The sequence below is a fragment of the Eptatretus burgeri genome, chromosome 3, assembly GCF_056783735.1.
Source record: "Eptatretus burgeri isolate ZD-2024b chromosome 3, Ebu_testis_v1, whole genome shotgun sequence".
In the NCBI taxonomy this organism is placed as follows: domain Eukaryota; kingdom Metazoa; phylum Chordata; class Myxini; order Myxiniformes; family Myxinidae; genus Eptatretus; species Eptatretus burgeri.
In genome coordinates this window covers 53,295,803-53,314,719 of record NC_140963.1, presented here as the reverse complement: position 1 = coordinate 53,314,719, position 18,917 = coordinate 53,295,803, and the positions used below count along the sequence as shown (strand labels likewise).

Genomic DNA, 18,917 nt, shown 5'->3' with positions numbered 1-18,917 from the left:
AATTTTGAAATATGTTTCTCTTCAAGGTGCAAACTGAGCCTTTGAAGTTTCTAGCCACATGTGAGTTGAAAATTCTTATTGCCGTTGCAAACCTATTGCTATTTGGTCTTACCAGTTGTTTGGGTACTATGGAAAGGTTCACGAAGCCCGGTTGCGGGAGCTGCAGCAGCACCGGGAAGCAGTGCGCCACAAGGAGCAAGTTGAACACTTGCGTGCACTTCTCATCGAACAGGAGGGAGCTGTTGCAGCTTTGGAAAGTGAACTCATTCACTTCAACAAGGTATTTCCCTTAGTATGACACTTTTATTTTTTGGCATGTTCACTTTGTATCGTCCACAAATGCCTGTACCCAATGCAATTGAACAATGTGAAAGGTAATATGTATCTATGTATGTATATATATATATATATATATATATATATATATATATATATATATATATATATATATATATATATATATATATATATATATATATACACATCCACACATATATATGAAGACCACAAGGGGAAAACCAGAGATGTCAGGATAAGTCAATTTTGAAGAAACTGAAAAGCAAAGTTTGAAGACTTTGGTGGACTGTTTAATTACCGTCATAGATTTCTTTTCCAGTAAAAGGAAGAGTGATCATTGGCCGATCAAATTAAACATGTAGCATTTGCCAAGCTTCTGTGTTATTTAATTTAAGAGCAAAGAACGAATCAATGTTGCAAACTGACATCACTGGTTATTCCCTTGTTTAATAATTGCCATGCAATTTTAACCCAGGATGTGTAGCAAATTCATGCTTGTTGGTTATTAGCATACATTACACGACTTTGGTGGTCACAGATTATTTTTTTCAACATTAAACGGTCATTGTTTTTTTGTTTGATTGGTGTTCAACGCCATACTCAAGGGTATTTCGCTTATATGACGACGGATTCTCCATTTCTTACTCTGTACTACTTAATATGATGGGAAACTGGGAGGAAACCAAGGATAAACCACCCCCGCGATAGCCGTAGTCACCTCATGTGACTCCCTCATATACCTAAGCAGGTTGATTGGGCGGGGGTTACATCGAATGAGGATGGGTACTCAGACGGGCTAACCATTAAGCCACGGCGTGGGTCCCATAAAAGTCACAATCAAGGTTTGACCAGGCTTGAACCACGATATGCACCAACTACAGAGCCCATGACATAACCAAATAGGCTATTGTAGTGCTCAGAGTTTATGCTGTGAAAGTTTTACAACCTTTGATGTTTTAGTTTCTCAACTCTGAATATTATGGTGGAACAGTTAACATGAATGAAAGGGAGATAGCCAGGAGTAAAAGTACTGACAACTCTGGGTTTCTACTTGTTCAGCTTTGACAACACTTGTTTTTTCATTGCACGGCTAAACTTTATACCATATAAATTATGTGACACCCCTGGTTATTTGTTCAAGTAATATTGTGAGAGGAAACCTTATGTTGCCAACTATTGGCAGGTGCAATAACCCTGAAATTTATAAAAAGTGACATCTCTGGTTTTCCCCTTGTGGTCTTCATATATATATATATATATATATATATATATATATATATATATATATATATATATATATATATATATATATATATATATATATATATATATATTTTACGAATTTGGAATTCAATTGCACACAACATACAGGTTCCCTTAGTCAGCTATGTCCATAAGTGCATGTTCCCGAGATAGCTCACCTTCCATTGTTTCAATGTTTTGAAATCGATTAGATGCGCTATGGATCGATTTAATAGTTAGGGAGCGAACAATGGAGAAGTCCCTCCCCTTCTTCTGCGAAGAGGAAGAAGAACCCAGCGGTGATGTCAACAACTCCCTCCCACCCGTGGTTGAGCGGGGGGTGGATCACGAGGGCATGAGTCACGCCGGGTGTGGGGGAGGGGGTGCAAAGGATAAAGAAGAGACCCTTTCTTTGTTCGTGTGGGAATCCCGTGGTAGGGCTGAGTTCGTGGGAGTCCCGTGGTAGGGCTGAGTTCGTGGGCTGAGTTCGTGGGAGTCCCGTTCTGAGTCCCATGTGCAGACTTCGTGTGCTGAGTCCCGTGGGAGGAGTAAGCTTTTTTGCTTTGGAGAAGAACAGTCGTTCAGCAGGCCATCGGGTCCTGCTTGGCTTGCTTGGCTTTGAGGCCTTCGGAAGCTTTTTGCTTCGGCTGGCTCAGTGAGCTTCGGCTGCTGCTTTGTTTTGGAAGGAACTTGAGCCAGTTGTTCGGCTCGAGCTGTGAGTGGAGGCTTCTTCCTCTCCTTCCTCTTCTTCTTGGTTCGTGGAGCTTTTCATTCTCCATTTTGTTTCCCGGCTTGTTGCGACGCATCGGCCTCTTCTTGGAGTTGGATCCTCGGGGAAGCGACGATCGACAGGAAGGATCGGCGCCTTGTCTCACCGGCACGTGTTGAGAAGCACGGGAGGATTCACGGGAGCTCGGGAAGGATCGCGGCGATTGGATCCAGCTTGCTCTCTCTGGAGCCCGGGTCCGGACAAGTTGAAGACCACACAAGGTGGAAAGGTTCGAGTCAAGCTCTGAGTTTCAGCTCACCTGTCCTCCGAGCTGGAGCTCGTGATTAAAGGCTTCAGCCATCGTTTCGTGTGTGTGTGTGTGTGTGTGTGTGTGTGTGTGTGTGTGTGTGTGTGTGTGTGTGTGTGTGTGTGTGTGTGTGTGTGTGTGTGTGTGTGTGTGTACGCGCGCGCGTACATGTGTCCGTGGGCCCGTCTAATAAGTAGGAACTGCTGTTAAGTGTAAATGACTGTACATAATAAGTAGACGGTTGTAGTTCTTTCTTCGTGCTTTTGTTGCTTGTATAATTGCATACGTGTTTTGCCTTATTTAATTGCAAACGTGTTTCATTATAATAAATGTCCTTGTGTGAATGTAAACCTCCTCGTTGCGTCCATTCCCTCATTGACTGAACATTTCGTGTGTTGGGAGTTAGAAAGCCGTTGGTTTGCCATAATAGGGAGACATTTGGACCGACGGTTCTCTGCGATTACGCCGCTCGGAATCGCGCACGGACAAGCTCGCCTCGGCGGTTTGTTCCGTACGAGTTCCGTCGAGGGTGGAATACTCTGGTAGTTGATCACGTGGGTATTTAGGTACATTGAAGATTGGCAATCGACCCTACCCCATGTGATCTGCCGATTTGGCGTATTTCGGTTCTTGTACAAGGACCCGTCGCTCGGAGTTATCCGGGCGGCGATCTATATTCCAGGCGATCGGTCGGGCTGACTCGACTTGCGGCTCCGTTCAAAGCGGTCGGTTGGCGGCTAACCCCCGGCCAGTAACAATATATATATATATATATATATATATATATATATATATATATATATATATATATATATATATATCTTCTTCTTCTTCGGCTGCTCCCGTTAGGGGTCGCCGCAGCAGATCATCCGTGATGATCCGCATAATGATTTGGCACAGGTTTTACGCCCGATGCCCTTCCTGACGCAACCCTGGTCGCCTCTTACGACACAGGGATATATATATATATATATATATATATATATATATATATATATATATATATATATATATATATATATATATATATATATATATATATATATATATATATATATATATATATATATCTCTCTCTCTCTCTCTCTCTCTCTCTCTCTCTCTCTCTCTCTCTCTCTCTCTCTCTCTCTCTCTCTCTCTCTCTCTCTCTCTCTCTCTCTCTCTCTCTCTCTCTATATATATATATATATATATATATATATATATATATATATATATATATATATATATATATATATACATACATACATACATACATACATACATACATACATACATACATACATACATACATACATACATACATACATACATACACATATACATACACGTCTGTGACAGTCCGAGGGTTCGCCGGAGGCGGTGTGGTCCCGCGACCCTGCTGGTGGGACGGAGCGTCCGCCATTTCCCGGGCTGTTAGGGTTAGGGTTAGACGATTTGTTAGGGTGTTAGGGTTAGGGTTAAGTGGGACTCAGGACAGAAGATGTCCCACATTGAATAATCAATGGTCGGATTTTGTTCAAACTTGGGAAATGTTACGAATGTTCTTCCATGTCACATGAACACTCAAGTTAGTTTCACATACACATAAATCTTTCAAATATGGGCTCGCCCTTTAAGTCCGCACAGCAAAATTACTAAAACCACAGGGGCTGTGACATTTTAATGTCTTTTTCTCCTTGTTGACACTGATTTGTTGTCCAAAGTTCTAAGCAGCATCTGCAAACCTGTTGTTCATACTCTGTATGTCTTCTTTACTGTGTGCTAACAGGGTGCAGTCACCTGCACTATAGAGCAGTTCCATTATTATATTAATGCCTCATTGACTTTTCTGGAAGCATGTTGTCTGGAAGAGGTTTACAGTGTGAAATATGATGCCACAAATTTATCCCATTACTGCATGGGATATGCAGCCATTGCTGCATAAATTTAAATCGGCAATTGTCACCTGCGAGTCAGACACCATGCTATGTGGTAACATGAACAACTAAAGGATTTTGATAAAGGAAGTTGGGGATAAGATTATGCAAATCGGCGTGCTGACTTAGGTGTGCATCAGCATCAGCCATGGTACAAAAGTTGCACCACAAAAGCTCGAAGGTAATAATTGTAAATAAACTTCCAGAACAGATGTCCTAGTTAGCAGGAGGGGAAGGTGGGACGAGGGATACGAGAGTGGCTGCATATTGCTGATGATGCCCAGGCGGCAGAAATGTGTTCACTGATTGATTACTACTCCTTTCTGTCCCTGGTGCTGATGTAACATTGAGCTCTTAAGGCCTTATCTTTGATCTTGCATAGATCTGTGAATGGGTGTGGCGATGCATGTCATCTGGTTGCTCATTGGCTGATGCATGCCTAAATCAGAGTGCCGACTTGCATAAATATACTGTGTTTCTTAAACTTTGCGGTAAATATATATATATATATATATATATATATATATATATATATATATATATATATATATATATATATATATATATATATATATATGCCTTGAGAGTGTTCAAAAAATGGCAAAACAAACATGCATATTACACTTTCAGTGAATGAAGAAAATGCCTGGTATTTGGAGAATTTTCTGTTTTGGGATGGAATATTACTCATCTTATTTATTGTGATAATTACATTATTTATTTCTGAAGATGATTTTATTGTAATATGGTACCATTCTGGTTTCAAGTCTGATTGCATCGTTTATTCTTTTTTAACCTTCATATTAAGTGTCATGTCCGGCGAATTGACATTAAGATGAGTCTTGAGAAACAGCGACAATGGGATTCACAACCAAGCAAGGTTAGCGAGCATCGGGGTGAGGTGTTGGAGGTGATACGACTTCGAGAAACCTTTGCCTTGAATATTGGAGGAAAGAGTGGGGTTTCATGGATTATAAGGCAAACCTTGTTGACCTACATACCCCATACCACGAGAACAAAACCTCAATATTAATACGCCAATGGATTTGTCTCCCGACACTTATTAGATTAGCCGCACATGGTTATTGGAACTCGTTTGTGACTGAGAGACTTTGTGAATCGAAGGTGCATGAGGAACGTGAGATCAGCTTGGAGCAGCATGAGATCGAACTTGAGCGGCAGCTGGAGGCCTACGAGAAACAGCAGCAAGAAGTGCTTGGCACAGCACGTCAGGTTTGCAGCACCTTTACCGCTACAGCCACCACCTCAAGGCCATATTTTTCTGCCATCTGTGGCAAAACTCTCAATCCATTTGTCACGTGACAGAATGGGGCGCATTGTCATGGTGATTTCCAGCATCTAAATGAGGGTAGGATCACTTGAGGGGGTAAAAGACCCCCTCAAGTGCTCCTGCCTTCATTTAGACAATGAAAAAAGAGCCTTCCCTCCCTTGGACAGTGTATCATAACTGAGAAAAGCTTTCGGATGGTAAACCTGAAATTGTCACTTGAGCTGTTTACATGTGATATGACGGTTTCAATTATTAAACCTGTCAATTGTAAAACATGATGGGGAGGGGGGGGGAATTAGAGGGTTGATGAAACAAGTGATTTAATTTTATTATGATGAGAATGATGAGATATACAAATTTTATTTTCGTTTTCACAAACTAATCTTATGTACAAGTGTATATACATCCAGCATAGCTACCATGATCTCATGGAACCAATGCTATGTGTGAGTCGCTACAAGCCCTGTTAACACTTCAGGGCAAATGTTTTGTGAAAGCAGTTCATTGGAATATCTCACCAAGTCTATATTTGAGTAATTTGGTGGTTTGTTGCAGTTTGAGGAAGTGATGGGCAGATTGCCAGATTCTAATCTACCGCTGGCGCAGCAACTTGAGCAGGTGCTGCAGCAGGTGTGGCAGCATGTCAATGCCATTGTGGAGGCACAGACCACCAGTAAGCTTCTGGAGCAGGTATCTAATACGTTTAACTGTCTCACAGGGGTGTGTAGAACATATCAGTTTAAGAATTCATCCACATCAGTGTGGCTCGTGTTAGGATTTTGTCATTACCTTTACCCTGTTCCAAGCCATAAACCCAGATCCTGTCACGTTCTCTGCACAGAGGCTGAAAAACAAGGATGAGGCACTGCGGAAAGCTGAGGCTGGGTTGCTCTCTCGAGACCGTCTTGTAAATGAGCTGCGGATGCAATTGCCAACCTCTGTAGAAAGTCCACCACAGGTCCAAGGTTCTGCAGTAACCATGCAGGCCACCCATGAGGAGCGGGTGGCCGTTCATGAGCTCGCGGTGTTGCGTTCTCATTTGCAGCACAAGGAGCAACTGCTGACAAAGTACCAGCATTTGCTACAGCGAGAGCGTGAGGTACATTTGAGCAGCATAAGGACAGGTTGAGTGGGCACCTTTAATTTACCCTGAGAAAAGAAATGCAGTAATACAACAGGAAGAAGCAAATGCCAAACTCATTTGTTGTTCAAAAAGGTTGGAGGCAAGATTGTAGTCTCACCTAATATGTAGCCATTGTACTGGAATGTAGCCATTGTACTCACCTAATCGACAACTTCTGTTGGAGACATCATGGAATCTTTAAAGTCCACAAGTGCCTGCAGACAAGATAACTTTATGTGAATTGTCTTTGGTAGGACCATGAAGCTGAGCGACAACAGCAGGCTGCACACACTACTGCTCTTCAGCACCAGTTGGACACGCAGGCCGACGCGGCTTTCAGCAGATTCCAGGAAACAGTAAAGGTGTGTCTGCATTTTTTGTGATTTCAGCATCTCCTCTAGCCTCGTGTTGGCTTAGTGGTTAGGGTGGCGGCTTCGGATCCTAGGGTCCTCAGTTTAAGCCCCGTTGGCCACTGAATTAAAAAAATACACCAGGAGGTTGACTCAGCCTGTCATCCTTCCGAGGTCGGCAAAATGAGCACCAGTGTACTGGTGAGGGGGACACTGCATCAGCGGCATAGCCGTGTCCTAACCAATGATGCAACCAGCAGCACAAGCTGCACTCTATAGAGAAAGAGAGAGAGCATCTCCTCTTGCGTATGCTCACTTGAGTGTACATCACCATCATCGACGACATTGATCTTGGTAGGGCCATTGGCCCCATGATGATGATTTTCATGGATTGTTTTCAAAAGGTACATATTGTTACGTCTGAGTGGGGGGGGGGAGGGGGGTATGCATTCAAAGGGTAATTAGGATGTTTTCTTAGGTATGCTATGCTGTTCGAGTTGTACCAGGATCTCGATGTAATAAGTAGCAATTCAGTGGTGATAGGTTGTCTAGTAAATGTCCATTTCTTTAAGGGGGAAATGATAATTGTCACGTAATTAGATAGGGAGACGGGTTAGGGTAAGTGTGTATGCGTAAACCCTTTTAGTATTCCCTGTAGGCTTGCCGTGACGTAACAGGACAGTGCTGCGGATGGCTCCGCCCCTTGATCACGATTGGCGGAAGGCGACGGCAGAGGGCCAATACAAGGGCTCGATTGGAAGTGACGAGAACTCGAGTATAAAAAGGTTCTGTTCGAGAAAAGAAGGGGAGGAAGAGTCATAAAAAGAAAGCGTCTGGTCGAGGCTGTTGGTCTCGGAGCGTGCTCTCTCATTGCGCTGGTTCGTTCCTCGATTCGTCGTGTCTCGTGGTCTTTCTGTGCCTCGTGCCTCACCTCGGTTGGCTCTGGAGTTCTGCTGGCTCGGAGTACGGGACCGAACGGTGGGTGGACCTGCCTCCCTCTCCTGCTCGCATCTTGGTGCCAGAACTGGCTCCCTGGCGGCTGTGAGCGGACTTGGGCCTACACCAGGAGGTCGACACTAGACGAGCGCAACGCCACCTCGTCCTGCGCCAATCCAGTGACTGTTGCGTCGACACCACGGGCCAGCCTGACCACCAGGACCAGCTACGTTTTGTGTGTGTGTGTGTGTGTGTGTGTGTGTGTGTGTGTGTGTGTGTGTGTGTGTGTGTGTGTGTGTGTGTGTGTGTGTGTGTGTGTGTGTGTGTGTGTGTGTGTGTGTGTGTGTGTGTGTGTGTGTGTGTACCTGGCGCCTTAGAGGGTTTGAGATTTGTATATCCATTGGAATTGTTTGTGTTTTCCCCACGCCCGAACCCACACCACCATCCCGTCGAATCGCCCCGGATCCCTCCTCTTGCCGAGTCTTATTATTATTTCTGGTTAGAGAAATAAACATTATTAACTCAGTGAAAAGCGACTCGTGCCACCTTCCTCGTCCCGTTTGCTGTAGAGCGATTAAAACCGCCATCTTTGGGTTATAAAAAAATAAACCGCCTCCATCGTTTCGGCTCATTCTACGTTGGCGGGACTGTTCAAGTCCCGTGGATGTCACAATATATACAGTGTTGTGCCTATTTTAAAATCAACATTTATGCATTAATGTATTTTGCCTGTTTTAAAAACTGAAATATACTTTAAATCTACTCATGAGATGCGTCCAAGCTCGGAGTCCCCTTGGCTCAAGGTTCACTGAGCCAGGGCACAGGGAGTGCCAACAGCAGTGACGAGATCACCTGCACCGTGTCCGCAAACGTCGGGCTGTCCCTGTGAACGCCCAGGATGAGTATGGAGTGCAGAGCGTGCACCACTACCGTTGGTGCACCCATGTCTTGCAAATGGGCCACAGGAACAGACCTGGAGACGCAGAGGAGCGGTAGCTGCCGGCTCAGGACCAGGGACCGTGTGCTCCCACACATCAAAACGAGACCGAGCGCGTCCCACTCCAGTGCCCGGAGCACTTTGTTTGTCCCGACGGCATGCTCACTCCGAGCCCTGCGTGAGCTCCACCCGCTCGACTGCTATTCCTCTTCTTGTGCCTTGGTCGTCAACCCGGCGTCCTCCTTCTGCGACCACACTCTATTCCGCCATTCTTACGGGTCAGCCTGGGTATGATGAAGTGTCACCGCAGTCGCCTCGATTGTGCTTTTTCTCCAATATTTGAAAATACTGGTTGTCCCACATGAAACTGAACCATTTACTTGCAAAACTGAAACGGAAACGGCACTCAGTCGAGCGCATACCTCTGCCAGGCTAAACAGTTTACGTTTTGTACTACAGTAACGGGCCGGATCTGCATCCAGACCTTAATCAAAATCTAATCAGCTTGTTCTTGTCCACCAAGTTTTGACCAAATCAGTCCATAACTTTTTGAGATATCCTCCTCACAGACAGAAAACACACAAGGGTGAAAACATAACCTCTATCCAGCTTTGGTGGCAGAGGTTATGAAAACTTGTACAAATGTAAAAGGATTTGAATGACAAATTCGTCAATGAATGTGACTCATGAACTGAATTTGGTAATTATTGGTATGCCATAAAGTGATTTGAAGACTTGTAAGTTAATTTGATGTGCCGACCATTTCCTTGGCTCGCTCTTTTCATGCGTCGTGGAACAGGACATGTTCCTGTTCAGGACAGGACAAAAACGGCCAGAATCGTCATCGTCCTGGACGATGGCATAATGACGATGATTTGGAACAGGACAAAAACAGGACGGCCTGAAAGGACATTATGATGGCTCAAATGGTGGTGAACAACCATCACTCATTGGGGTCTCTTCACACTATCCTGCAGTCAAATGTCTAATCATCAGGTAGTCAAGATCAAATCGTCTCAAAATGTGGAAAGAAACCAGCAAGAATGGGAAAGACAAGCCCGATGAAGAACCAAAGTCTCTTGTTTAAATGTCTTTTATTTATTTGTTTATTTTTTAATTTGGAATATTGTTGTGAAAATTATTTGGAATACAAATCTTTAATTTTATCAGAGACACATTGTACTTGTTACTACACATCTGCTTCGACTGATTATTATCCTGGTTGATAGGTCTGTGCAAATCAGATGGATACTGCTAGAAATTTTGGTCCCAATACTGACTTTTGCTCATGGGTTTCCTCTGGTGCAGAAGTTCATGCAAAAGATCCCTGGTCCTTCCCCAAGCATTGAGCCTACAAGCCGGCTTTCCGAGCTCCAGAGAGCACTTGCAGCACGTGAGGAAACGGCTGTCGGTCTTTCAGAGGAGCTGAAGGTTGCCAGGGCATGCGCCGAGCATGAGCTTCAGCAAGCACGGGAGGAAGCAGAGTTGGTCAACAGGTCCTCTTTCAAACATTTTACAGCTCACATTTTCATGACGCATTCGGATTTGCAGATTTTGAAGTTTTGCTTCTCTCCAATGAAAGAATCTGTTGAAATTGCTGCATGTAATTTAAATCTTTGGTTACTGCATCAACGCATATCTTTATTCAGGTAATTAGGTGCCCGTCCAGATTAAACCGTCGTGTTTGTTAAGTAATACTGATGCTCAAAGTTAGCACGTATGTTTGGTTCGGGCCTGATGCAGAGAACTTGAGCAGCATCACGCAGCTGAGCGAGAGCGACTGGAGAGGCGTGCAAGGGCAAGCGATTCGGAGTTGGCAATGATGGAGAAAGAGCTGCAGCTCCTACGAGAACAGCAGCAGCAACAGCATGAAGTTCCCATTCAAGAAGAAACAGCAAGGGTTCACACCTTGGTCGAGCAACTGAAGAATCAGCTGATCATCAAGGAGAAACAACAGAAGGTACACAGACATGTAAAAAGTGGGGATTGTTTGTGCGCCTATTTGGAGTGAAGTTGAAAAGTTATTTCATTTGTTTAGCCTAATAAACTGACGATTGATTACCTGTGTTTATTAGTAAAGTGTCACTGGGACCTATTTTTGTGAATTCTGCAAACGTGTTATATTGTCCCAAGTTTGTTGTACAAGTTTATTTTAATAATTTTATGGAGCGCTTGGTATGTACCGCTTAGCTTGGCACATTTCTTGTTTGGTCCTCTTGAAAGGCCCCACTGGACATCTGAGTCTTTGTTCTCAAATGAAGGTAGTGAATGAATGAAGGTAGTGCTCTTGTGCAGGCATTGAGTAAGGCGGTGTTGGAGTTGCGGGGAGAATTGACCCGACAGGCAGAGCAGGCTGTTGTTGCCGCAGCACGTGAAGAAAATCACAGTGTGCAGCAGCTTCTGGACAAACACACTCATCGGCTAGAGGTTCACTCATTTTGCACGAATTAATCATTACAACAGTCGTTCCTCTTTTTGCTTTAACATGAGTTTGGTGGAGAAAGGTGTTGTACACATGGTGAATCCACTTCCATTCTCATGTGAAGCCGTCAGCACAGATGTCCTCAACTCAAGTTGCTTATATTGTGGAATGAAATAGGAAATATTTTGCTATTTCATTCCATTACACATCATGGTTGTTTTTATATATTCCTGCATTACGTTATTTGCTCCTCAGAATGTCATGTTAAGTTCTGTATATATTTTTCACTAATTGATGTTCATGTTAAAGCTAAAGATGAGTTTAGGTACAAAATAATCTTCGCTACTGTAATTTTTGTTCCCTATATGTTGTTTCCCAGGAGTGTCTGTCGGACGCCCGAAAGCGCGTAAGGGCCCAACAGGATGAGCTGAATGGCGTGCGGCTCCGGGAGTCGAACACACGGCAGGAAAACGAGAGGCTGCGCAAACAGCTGGCCCGTGCAGAATGTGACCTGAGTCGGCTTCGGGATGAGGGAAAGCGAGCGACATTGCAACGCGAAGAACTTCGTAGGAAACTCGTTCGATTGCAGGTCTGATGGGTATATCGGGAGAGTTAAACAAATTGCAGGCTGTGGCTCATTTGTCATAAATCTGTTGAACTTTACAGCCTTCATCATCCACTTCATCTTCCATCAGAAAAAATGGTCAGCATGTCAATTTTCATCAAACAAGTAGTGCTTTTAACAGTGTCACTGTGCCAGTCGTGCATGGGTGGGGTGGCAGTATAAAACCATGTAGCACAGGTTCAGGGTGTAAAGCAGTATCATCTGGTTCATCTCTGAGACATTGACCACTCCAACTTCTCACTGATTGTATTTTGCTTACATAATATGTATATGATCCATAATGACCTTGTTACCTCCGCCACCGGTGGATCCGTCCATCCATTCATTTGGACCATACTCTGTGCAGAGTGTTGGTGCTGCCTAAGCAGTCTCCTTGGCTATTGGACACAATCCTGGACGGGTCGCCACTCCGACACAGTATACCAGCATGCTGGTACTCATTTTGCCGACCTCGGAAGGATGACAGGCAGTCAACCCCACCTGGTATTAATTCAACAGCCAATAGGGGTTTGAACTCAGGATCCTAGGATCCCAAGTCCACCACCCTAACCATTAAGCCAACACCAGGCACATACTAGTGGATGAGGTTATGTTTTCACCCCTGTCTGTTTATTTGTCTGTCTGTGACTAGGACATCTGAAAAAGTTGAGGACAGATTTGGACTGAACTTGGTGAACAAGTTGGGTGAATGATGAGGACTAATTTATTCAATTTTGATGAAGATCTGGATCTGGATCCCATTATCAGAATTTCAAAAGTGATTCTTCACCGTTATTATTTTGTATGCAGCCTGTGGCTGCTAGTTGCATCATTGCTGGGAGCGTGGCTGTGCCGCTGATGCAGTTCCCCCTGATGCATTGCCCCCTGATACCAGTAAGCTCATACTCAATTTGCCAACCTCAGAAGGATCACAGGCTGAGTCAACCCACCTGGTGTTATTTAACGGCACAATAGGCTTGAACTCTGGACCATAAGATCTAAAGTCAGCCACCTTAACCATGAAGCCAACACCAGGTTTACCATTGAGAGATAGGGCCAAAAACGATGTCGCATGATGTCTCAAAAACTTATGGACGGATTCGGACGAAATTTGTTGGACAGGTTGGGTGTGTGACGAGGACGAATTTGTTCGATGATGACTTCAAAAATTTATTTGACCCGATATGTTCTCATGGATCAGGCATTGTGTGGCGGAGGTATGCGTGCTGCCGAGTGCCCTTCTATTTTTTTTTTTTTAATGTCGTCTTGTTGCGACTCTCTTTCTGGTATACATCAACGACTTATCCTATCACGTTTTATCCCAGCTAACCATGGATGCCAATGATTCTACACACTACTGCGTATCCCCTAATTCAAGCAACACTTCTCGTCGTGAGGTTATGCCTCACCAAACAATGATTTAGAGAACGTGTGTTGAAGTGGGGGTCACGATTGGCTGATAACTCTCAATCTGAAGAAGACCAAGTTGCTGTCCCTGTCTCAATCTAGAGACAGGTCTTTTCCTCCTGTGCACATGGGTCCTTTGATATTACCAGAAGCATCAGACCTGTGCTTAGTTGGTCTTGATATTCCCCTAATCTCAGCTGGGGGAAGTACATATCAGGTATTGCAAAGAGTGCTTCTATGCGAGTTGGTCGTCTCCATCGAGTCCAGAAATATCTGCCTCCGGATGCTCTCCTTTATTTGTGTAAGACGACTATATGCCCCCTTATGAAGTACTGTTGCCACAATTGGGCTGAAGCACCAGCCTTTCATCTGTCCTTATTAGATAGGCTCCAGAAGCATGTAGTTAATTTGGTTGGAGTCGAGCTCAGCTCTTCTTTATATGCACTTGTACATTGTAGGTCTGTTGTTACTCTAAATTTGTTTTTCAGATATTTTCATGGTTGTTGCTTTGCTGCTCTTTTCAACTTCGTACCTTCTGTCAGGGTCTTTGTGTGGGAGACTAGTCTTGCCACCACTGCACACCTATACACTCGGGCCATACCAAGGTGTGGAACGAAGAGCTAGCAAGTAGCTTTTTTCCACATGCTGCATCAATTTGGAATTATTTGCTGGTCACATGCTTCCCCACATCTTATGATCCATTTTCTTTCAAGATTAATATAAATTACTACCTACTTCATCTTTGATTGTTCCTCTTGTCTTCATTTTCTTTTGTTTTTTATCTCGACACATTTAGTGGCTCTCAGCCTTGTTTGGGGCGAGTTTCAATTTAAAAAAATCGATCGAAATTTGCCTTCATGAGCCTGAGATGATTTAACTTCTTCTCTTCTCCCCTTTATAATATAAGGGGTGAGGATTGACGGCACCAAGCTTCTGCCCTGCCTTGACCACGACACTCCCCCACCTCCCTCTGTCCTCAGCCAACTCTCTCAACTGTCCAACCACCCCTACCTGACTGATATCCCTCCTCACACAATCCTCCCATCTCAACCGTGGCCTACCTCTTTTCCTCCTACCTTGCTCCCTCAATCTGTCTGCTCTCTTTGCCATTCTTTTCCCCCATCCGCACAGTGTCGAGCCAATCCCACCGGCATTTCACCAATCTTCCCGTCAAACTCATCTGCACACCAATCTCCTCCCTCAGTTCCTCTATCCTCCTTATATCCACCTTCTTCACTCCTGCAATCCTCCTGACCCAGTTTTTCTTGCAAACCTGCAGCCTCTGTTGTTGTTGTCTGTCATTGCCACCATCTCCAGGCCATAAAGGTTGGCTGGCATTACACACGACATCAGAACCTTCCCTTTCAATTTCTTGATATCTTTGTGTCTGCCATTACTCCCTCCTCCACACATTCACACCCACCTGAATCCTCCTCAGCACCTCTGCCTCAAACTTACCATTCCTGGTCACTGTTCCTCACAGTTTTTCAAACCTATTTCCCTGTCTAATCTCCTTCCCCTCTAACCTGATATTCATTTATTTTCTCTGCTGCCTGACCTGCATCACCCCTTTCTTCTGCATACCTATCTTCAGCCCGTGTTCCTAAAATGGCTCCTTCAACTCCTCCAGTACTTCCCACCCACTCTCCACCGCAACAGCCAGATTGTCCGCATACAGCATCCTCCCCATACTTACCTCTCATGCTCACCTTCCTGCTTACCAGCTCAATCACCATGATAAACATGAGTGGGCTGAGAGCACTTCCCTGCTTCAAATTGATGTTCATGCTGAACTACTCAGACATCCCAAGACCAATCAAAACTCTTCCCTTTGTTCCCTTGTACATCACTTCCACCAACCTAACTTCTGCTTCTGGCACTCCTATCCATCTCAGTGTCGTTTTCTCCATCTCTCTTGGGACATTATCATAGGCCTTCTCCTTGTCCACAAATCCCAATGCTATCTTACCTTGCACCTCCAACCTCTTCTCTACCAGCTGTCGCAGCGTGAACATCCCGTCCGTTGTCCCCCGACCCTTTCTAAACCCCTGCTGCTCTTCTCAGTTCTCAATCTCGGCAGTCTTTCTTATCCTCCCATCCAAAATCTTCTCCAGCACCTTCATGACATGACTAAGGAGTGTAATGCCCCTGTACTTCCTTGGATCTTGAACATCTCCTTTCCCTTTACATATTGGCACAATTAACGCTGTCCTCCAATCCTCTGGGATTGAACCGTCTCTTATACATGCGTGCATTCAACAACCTCTTCGTCCAACTGACTTGGACTTCTCCCGCTACAATTATCATTAAAATCCTCTATCTCTTTGCTGATGACTCCACCCTCTGTCATCCGTCAGATGGGCAAGCAGCTGCCTCTTCACTCTCTGCAGATCTGGACAAAATCACAAGCTGGTCCAACACGTGGAACATGTCCTTCAACCTTGACAAATCTCACTATGTCTCACCGAAAGGACCATCTGTAACCCCCAACCCCCCTTCTCCCCATGTACTTTCTTAACAATCCTCTTGAAGATGTCCTTTCATTCAATCTTCTGGGTTTCACTATCTGCCATGATCTTTCCTGGGAAAGCCACATTTCCAAGCTGGCCTCCAAACCTAGTCACCGACTGGGCAACCTCCGTCGTGCAAAGTCCTTCCTTAGCGCTTCTGGGCTCCTGACCACATACAAAGCTTTCATCCACAGCCTGATGGAGCACTGCTCTCCCCTCTGAGCTGGTGCTCCCACCTCTCACCTTTCTCGGCTTCACACTGTGGAAACTAAGGCATTGAGAATCATTGGCATCTCCCGCGATGTGGCTGAGTCTTTGGGTCTTTCACTCTCTCACCGCAGGCAGGTCTGTGTCTTCTACAGTCTCCTCTCTGGCCTCTCCCCCTGCTCTGTCTGACATATGTCTCCAAAGGGCGCTCAAGGTCCACCAACAACCCGCTTCTGGTAAAACTACCAAAATCAAGAATCGCTGCTCACCGTCACTCTTGCATTCCTCTTTTTCCCCACCTTCAGAACAAAATCCCACTCCTCCCTCAAGGTCTTCAAAACAGCTGTTCACCACCATCTCTTATCTTCCCCCATACAAAACCACGATCTTTTCTTCCCCCGTTAATTCCACCTCCTTCAAATTTCCTGCTTTCCTTCCTGAAAGTCTGTGTAGTGCAAGGACTTGAAAGTCCCTGCAGTGTCCGTCTTGTTTACCCCACCCCATCCCTCTCCCTTCCACAGATCTCCTTATGTCTCTATTCCCCACTGTTTTGTGCTTCCTCTCCTGCCCCTCTTGTCTTCTGCTCCCCTTGTACGTTCTGTGTGTTAGCTCTTATACGTACCTCAACATTGTATACCAAAATAATTAGCATGTCATCCTTCCTTGGTTAATCCAAAGACGACAAGGCCTTTCTCACAGCTTAATGGCCTTTGTCCATAGCTCAATGGAGAACGTTTCTCCCTAATATGTTAGTGTCCTCGATTATATGACTTGCTTCCACTCATTTATTCCTCATTCCTGCCCTCCCTTATCTAAAAACCGCCTTCCTGAATAATTTAAATCATATTTTTCCCTCCAAAGCTTTAAGTTGAGATTACAGTCATTAATTTTTACCGCTGATATTTTCAGCTCCCATTAACCCACCCCTCTTAATAGCAGGTCACTTTGTTTCTACCCCTCTTTCTATCCTTTTCCTGTTCATCCATTCCATGGCTTGTTCCATTTGCCTGTTGTACCCCTGTCCTACTGTTATGTGTTGCCTTTCTACCATCCATCACTTCACTCTTCCATGCGCGTAGATTGTTGTAGACCAAAAAAAAAATCGAAGAGTGGCATGATGTTCACTGACGAAGGTATGATTGGACAGGTGTTCGGGTAATAATTGGCCATTCGAGTCAGGATTGGTAGCTATTCAGCCATTAATCCAGCTTTGGCTTTTGCTGCAGGAGTGTTGAAGAGCATTCACTTTAATCACCATATTTTTGCATCACATTTAAACATCACCCATGCTTTGTGCAGAAGGCAACTGAGGTGGTAACACAGCCTCGGCAAGAAGAGCTGCGCAGGGAGGCGATTCATCTGGATGAGGAACGTGCAAAGAGCAAGGCAGCAAGAAAAGATACAGAAGAAACCATCAAGAGCGACAAGCGAGTGAGTTCCTCACACGGGAACCGTAACTGCATACCCTAAGCAGCCATTTTAATTGCCCACATGACAGCAGCCACAGGTGGTGATGTGATTACCTCCTGCCCAAGCTGGGTTATACCACGTATGAGATTAATTTATTTAGATTTTAGAATGTCCTGGTTTAAGAATATACATATAATGAACATGAACGTGACTTTTTTTTGAAATTGTAACTGTTCATGAGTTTGTCGTGGCTCTTCATCTGACTACTTTTTCCATGAGTGCATTGAACTTTTTAGCTGAAAAACAATGGTGGGATCTTCTGAAAAGTTTGTTGAAACTTTCCTCGACACCATGACTCAGCCTTCTGTTTTTTTTCCAATTTGACTGTTTTGCGAAATTGACTCTCAGGCTGGCTAGGTGTTGTGTGTGTGTTTTGTTGTTTCAACATGCTACTCATATAATGCTTACATTTCTATTTCAAGCTTAAAGTAACACCACAGAAGAAAATTGGTTCAAAATGATCCTTCACAAGTTATGCACTTGGTCCCATAATGAACTGTGTTGTTGTTGTTGTTGTTGTTGTCAGGCAGTTCCAGATGCAGTGGCAAGTTGGGAGGAAGGAAAACGCTGGCAAAACAAGGTGGAGAGTTTGCGTTCTGCACTCAAGGAAAAGGAGAACGAAGTAGAAAAGTTAAAAAAGCAAGTCTCAACTGTGAAGGAATTACTTGGAAGGTGCGTTTACATCATAATCAGCACAAATAGCATACTGAGTTTTAAGTGTCAAGCGAGCAATAACGATGCTTTTCTTGTTTGAAGAACACTTGAATGGTTTGCACAGTCCATGAAAGTCCTGGAAAAATGAGAAAGCATTTTCTGGTACTGGAAAGCTTGTCCAAGTCTTTGAAATTCCTGGAAGGATTGCGCAAATCGAAATAATTAGCTGTGCCCTGGTCGGAATTGTTAATTCCACCAGCCTCTAAGATAACGTTACCAATTTTAACTTCCCCAAAGATTTACCAAAGCTGAGCTGAAATGGTTTCTCACGCACAGTCTGCAATGGTGGGACACCAGACTGAGCGTGTTTTTACAGCACAAGTTTATTACAAAGAAGACACAGGTCGATGAAAACGGAGAATCCCAGGCTAAAATAGACGGACACAAAAACAGGCGGATAAATGACACGCGTGATCTGGTATAATGAAAACCCACTTAATACAAGAGATAAAATCCAAATGCTGGGGATTGA

The 18,917-nt window shown here is 44.3% G+C and overlaps 1 protein-coding gene across 8 annotated transcripts in view; it reads left to right on the top strand.

The window, feature by feature from the left end:
- Window positions 1-18,917, top strand: part of CEP290 (centrosomal protein 290) — a 252,833-nt gene that overhangs the window by 200,938 nt on the left and 32,978 nt on the right. For 7 of the 8 annotated variants that reach the window (XM_085873380.1, XM_085873377.1, XM_085873378.1 and 4 more), the window contains 11 exons: window positions 116-280; window positions 5,600-5,707; window positions 6,321-6,455; window positions 6,607-6,864; window positions 7,143-7,250; window positions 10,420-10,607; window positions 10,855-11,071; window positions 11,407-11,538; window positions 11,913-12,122; window positions 17,561-17,692; window positions 18,258-18,403. In XM_085873380.1, coding sequence (XP_085729506.1) covers window positions 116-280; window positions 5,600-5,707; window positions 6,321-6,455; window positions 6,607-6,864; window positions 7,143-7,250; window positions 10,420-10,607; window positions 10,855-11,071; window positions 11,407-11,538; window positions 11,913-12,122; window positions 17,561-17,692; window positions 18,258-18,403 — 1,799 coding nt within the window. The remainder of the gene's footprint in view (window positions 1-115; window positions 281-5,599; window positions 5,708-6,320; window positions 6,456-6,606; window positions 6,865-7,142; window positions 7,251-10,419; window positions 10,608-10,854; window positions 11,072-11,406; window positions 11,539-11,912; window positions 12,123-17,560; window positions 17,693-18,257; window positions 18,404-18,917) is intronic. The other variant, XM_085873374.1, reaches the window with a different exon arrangement.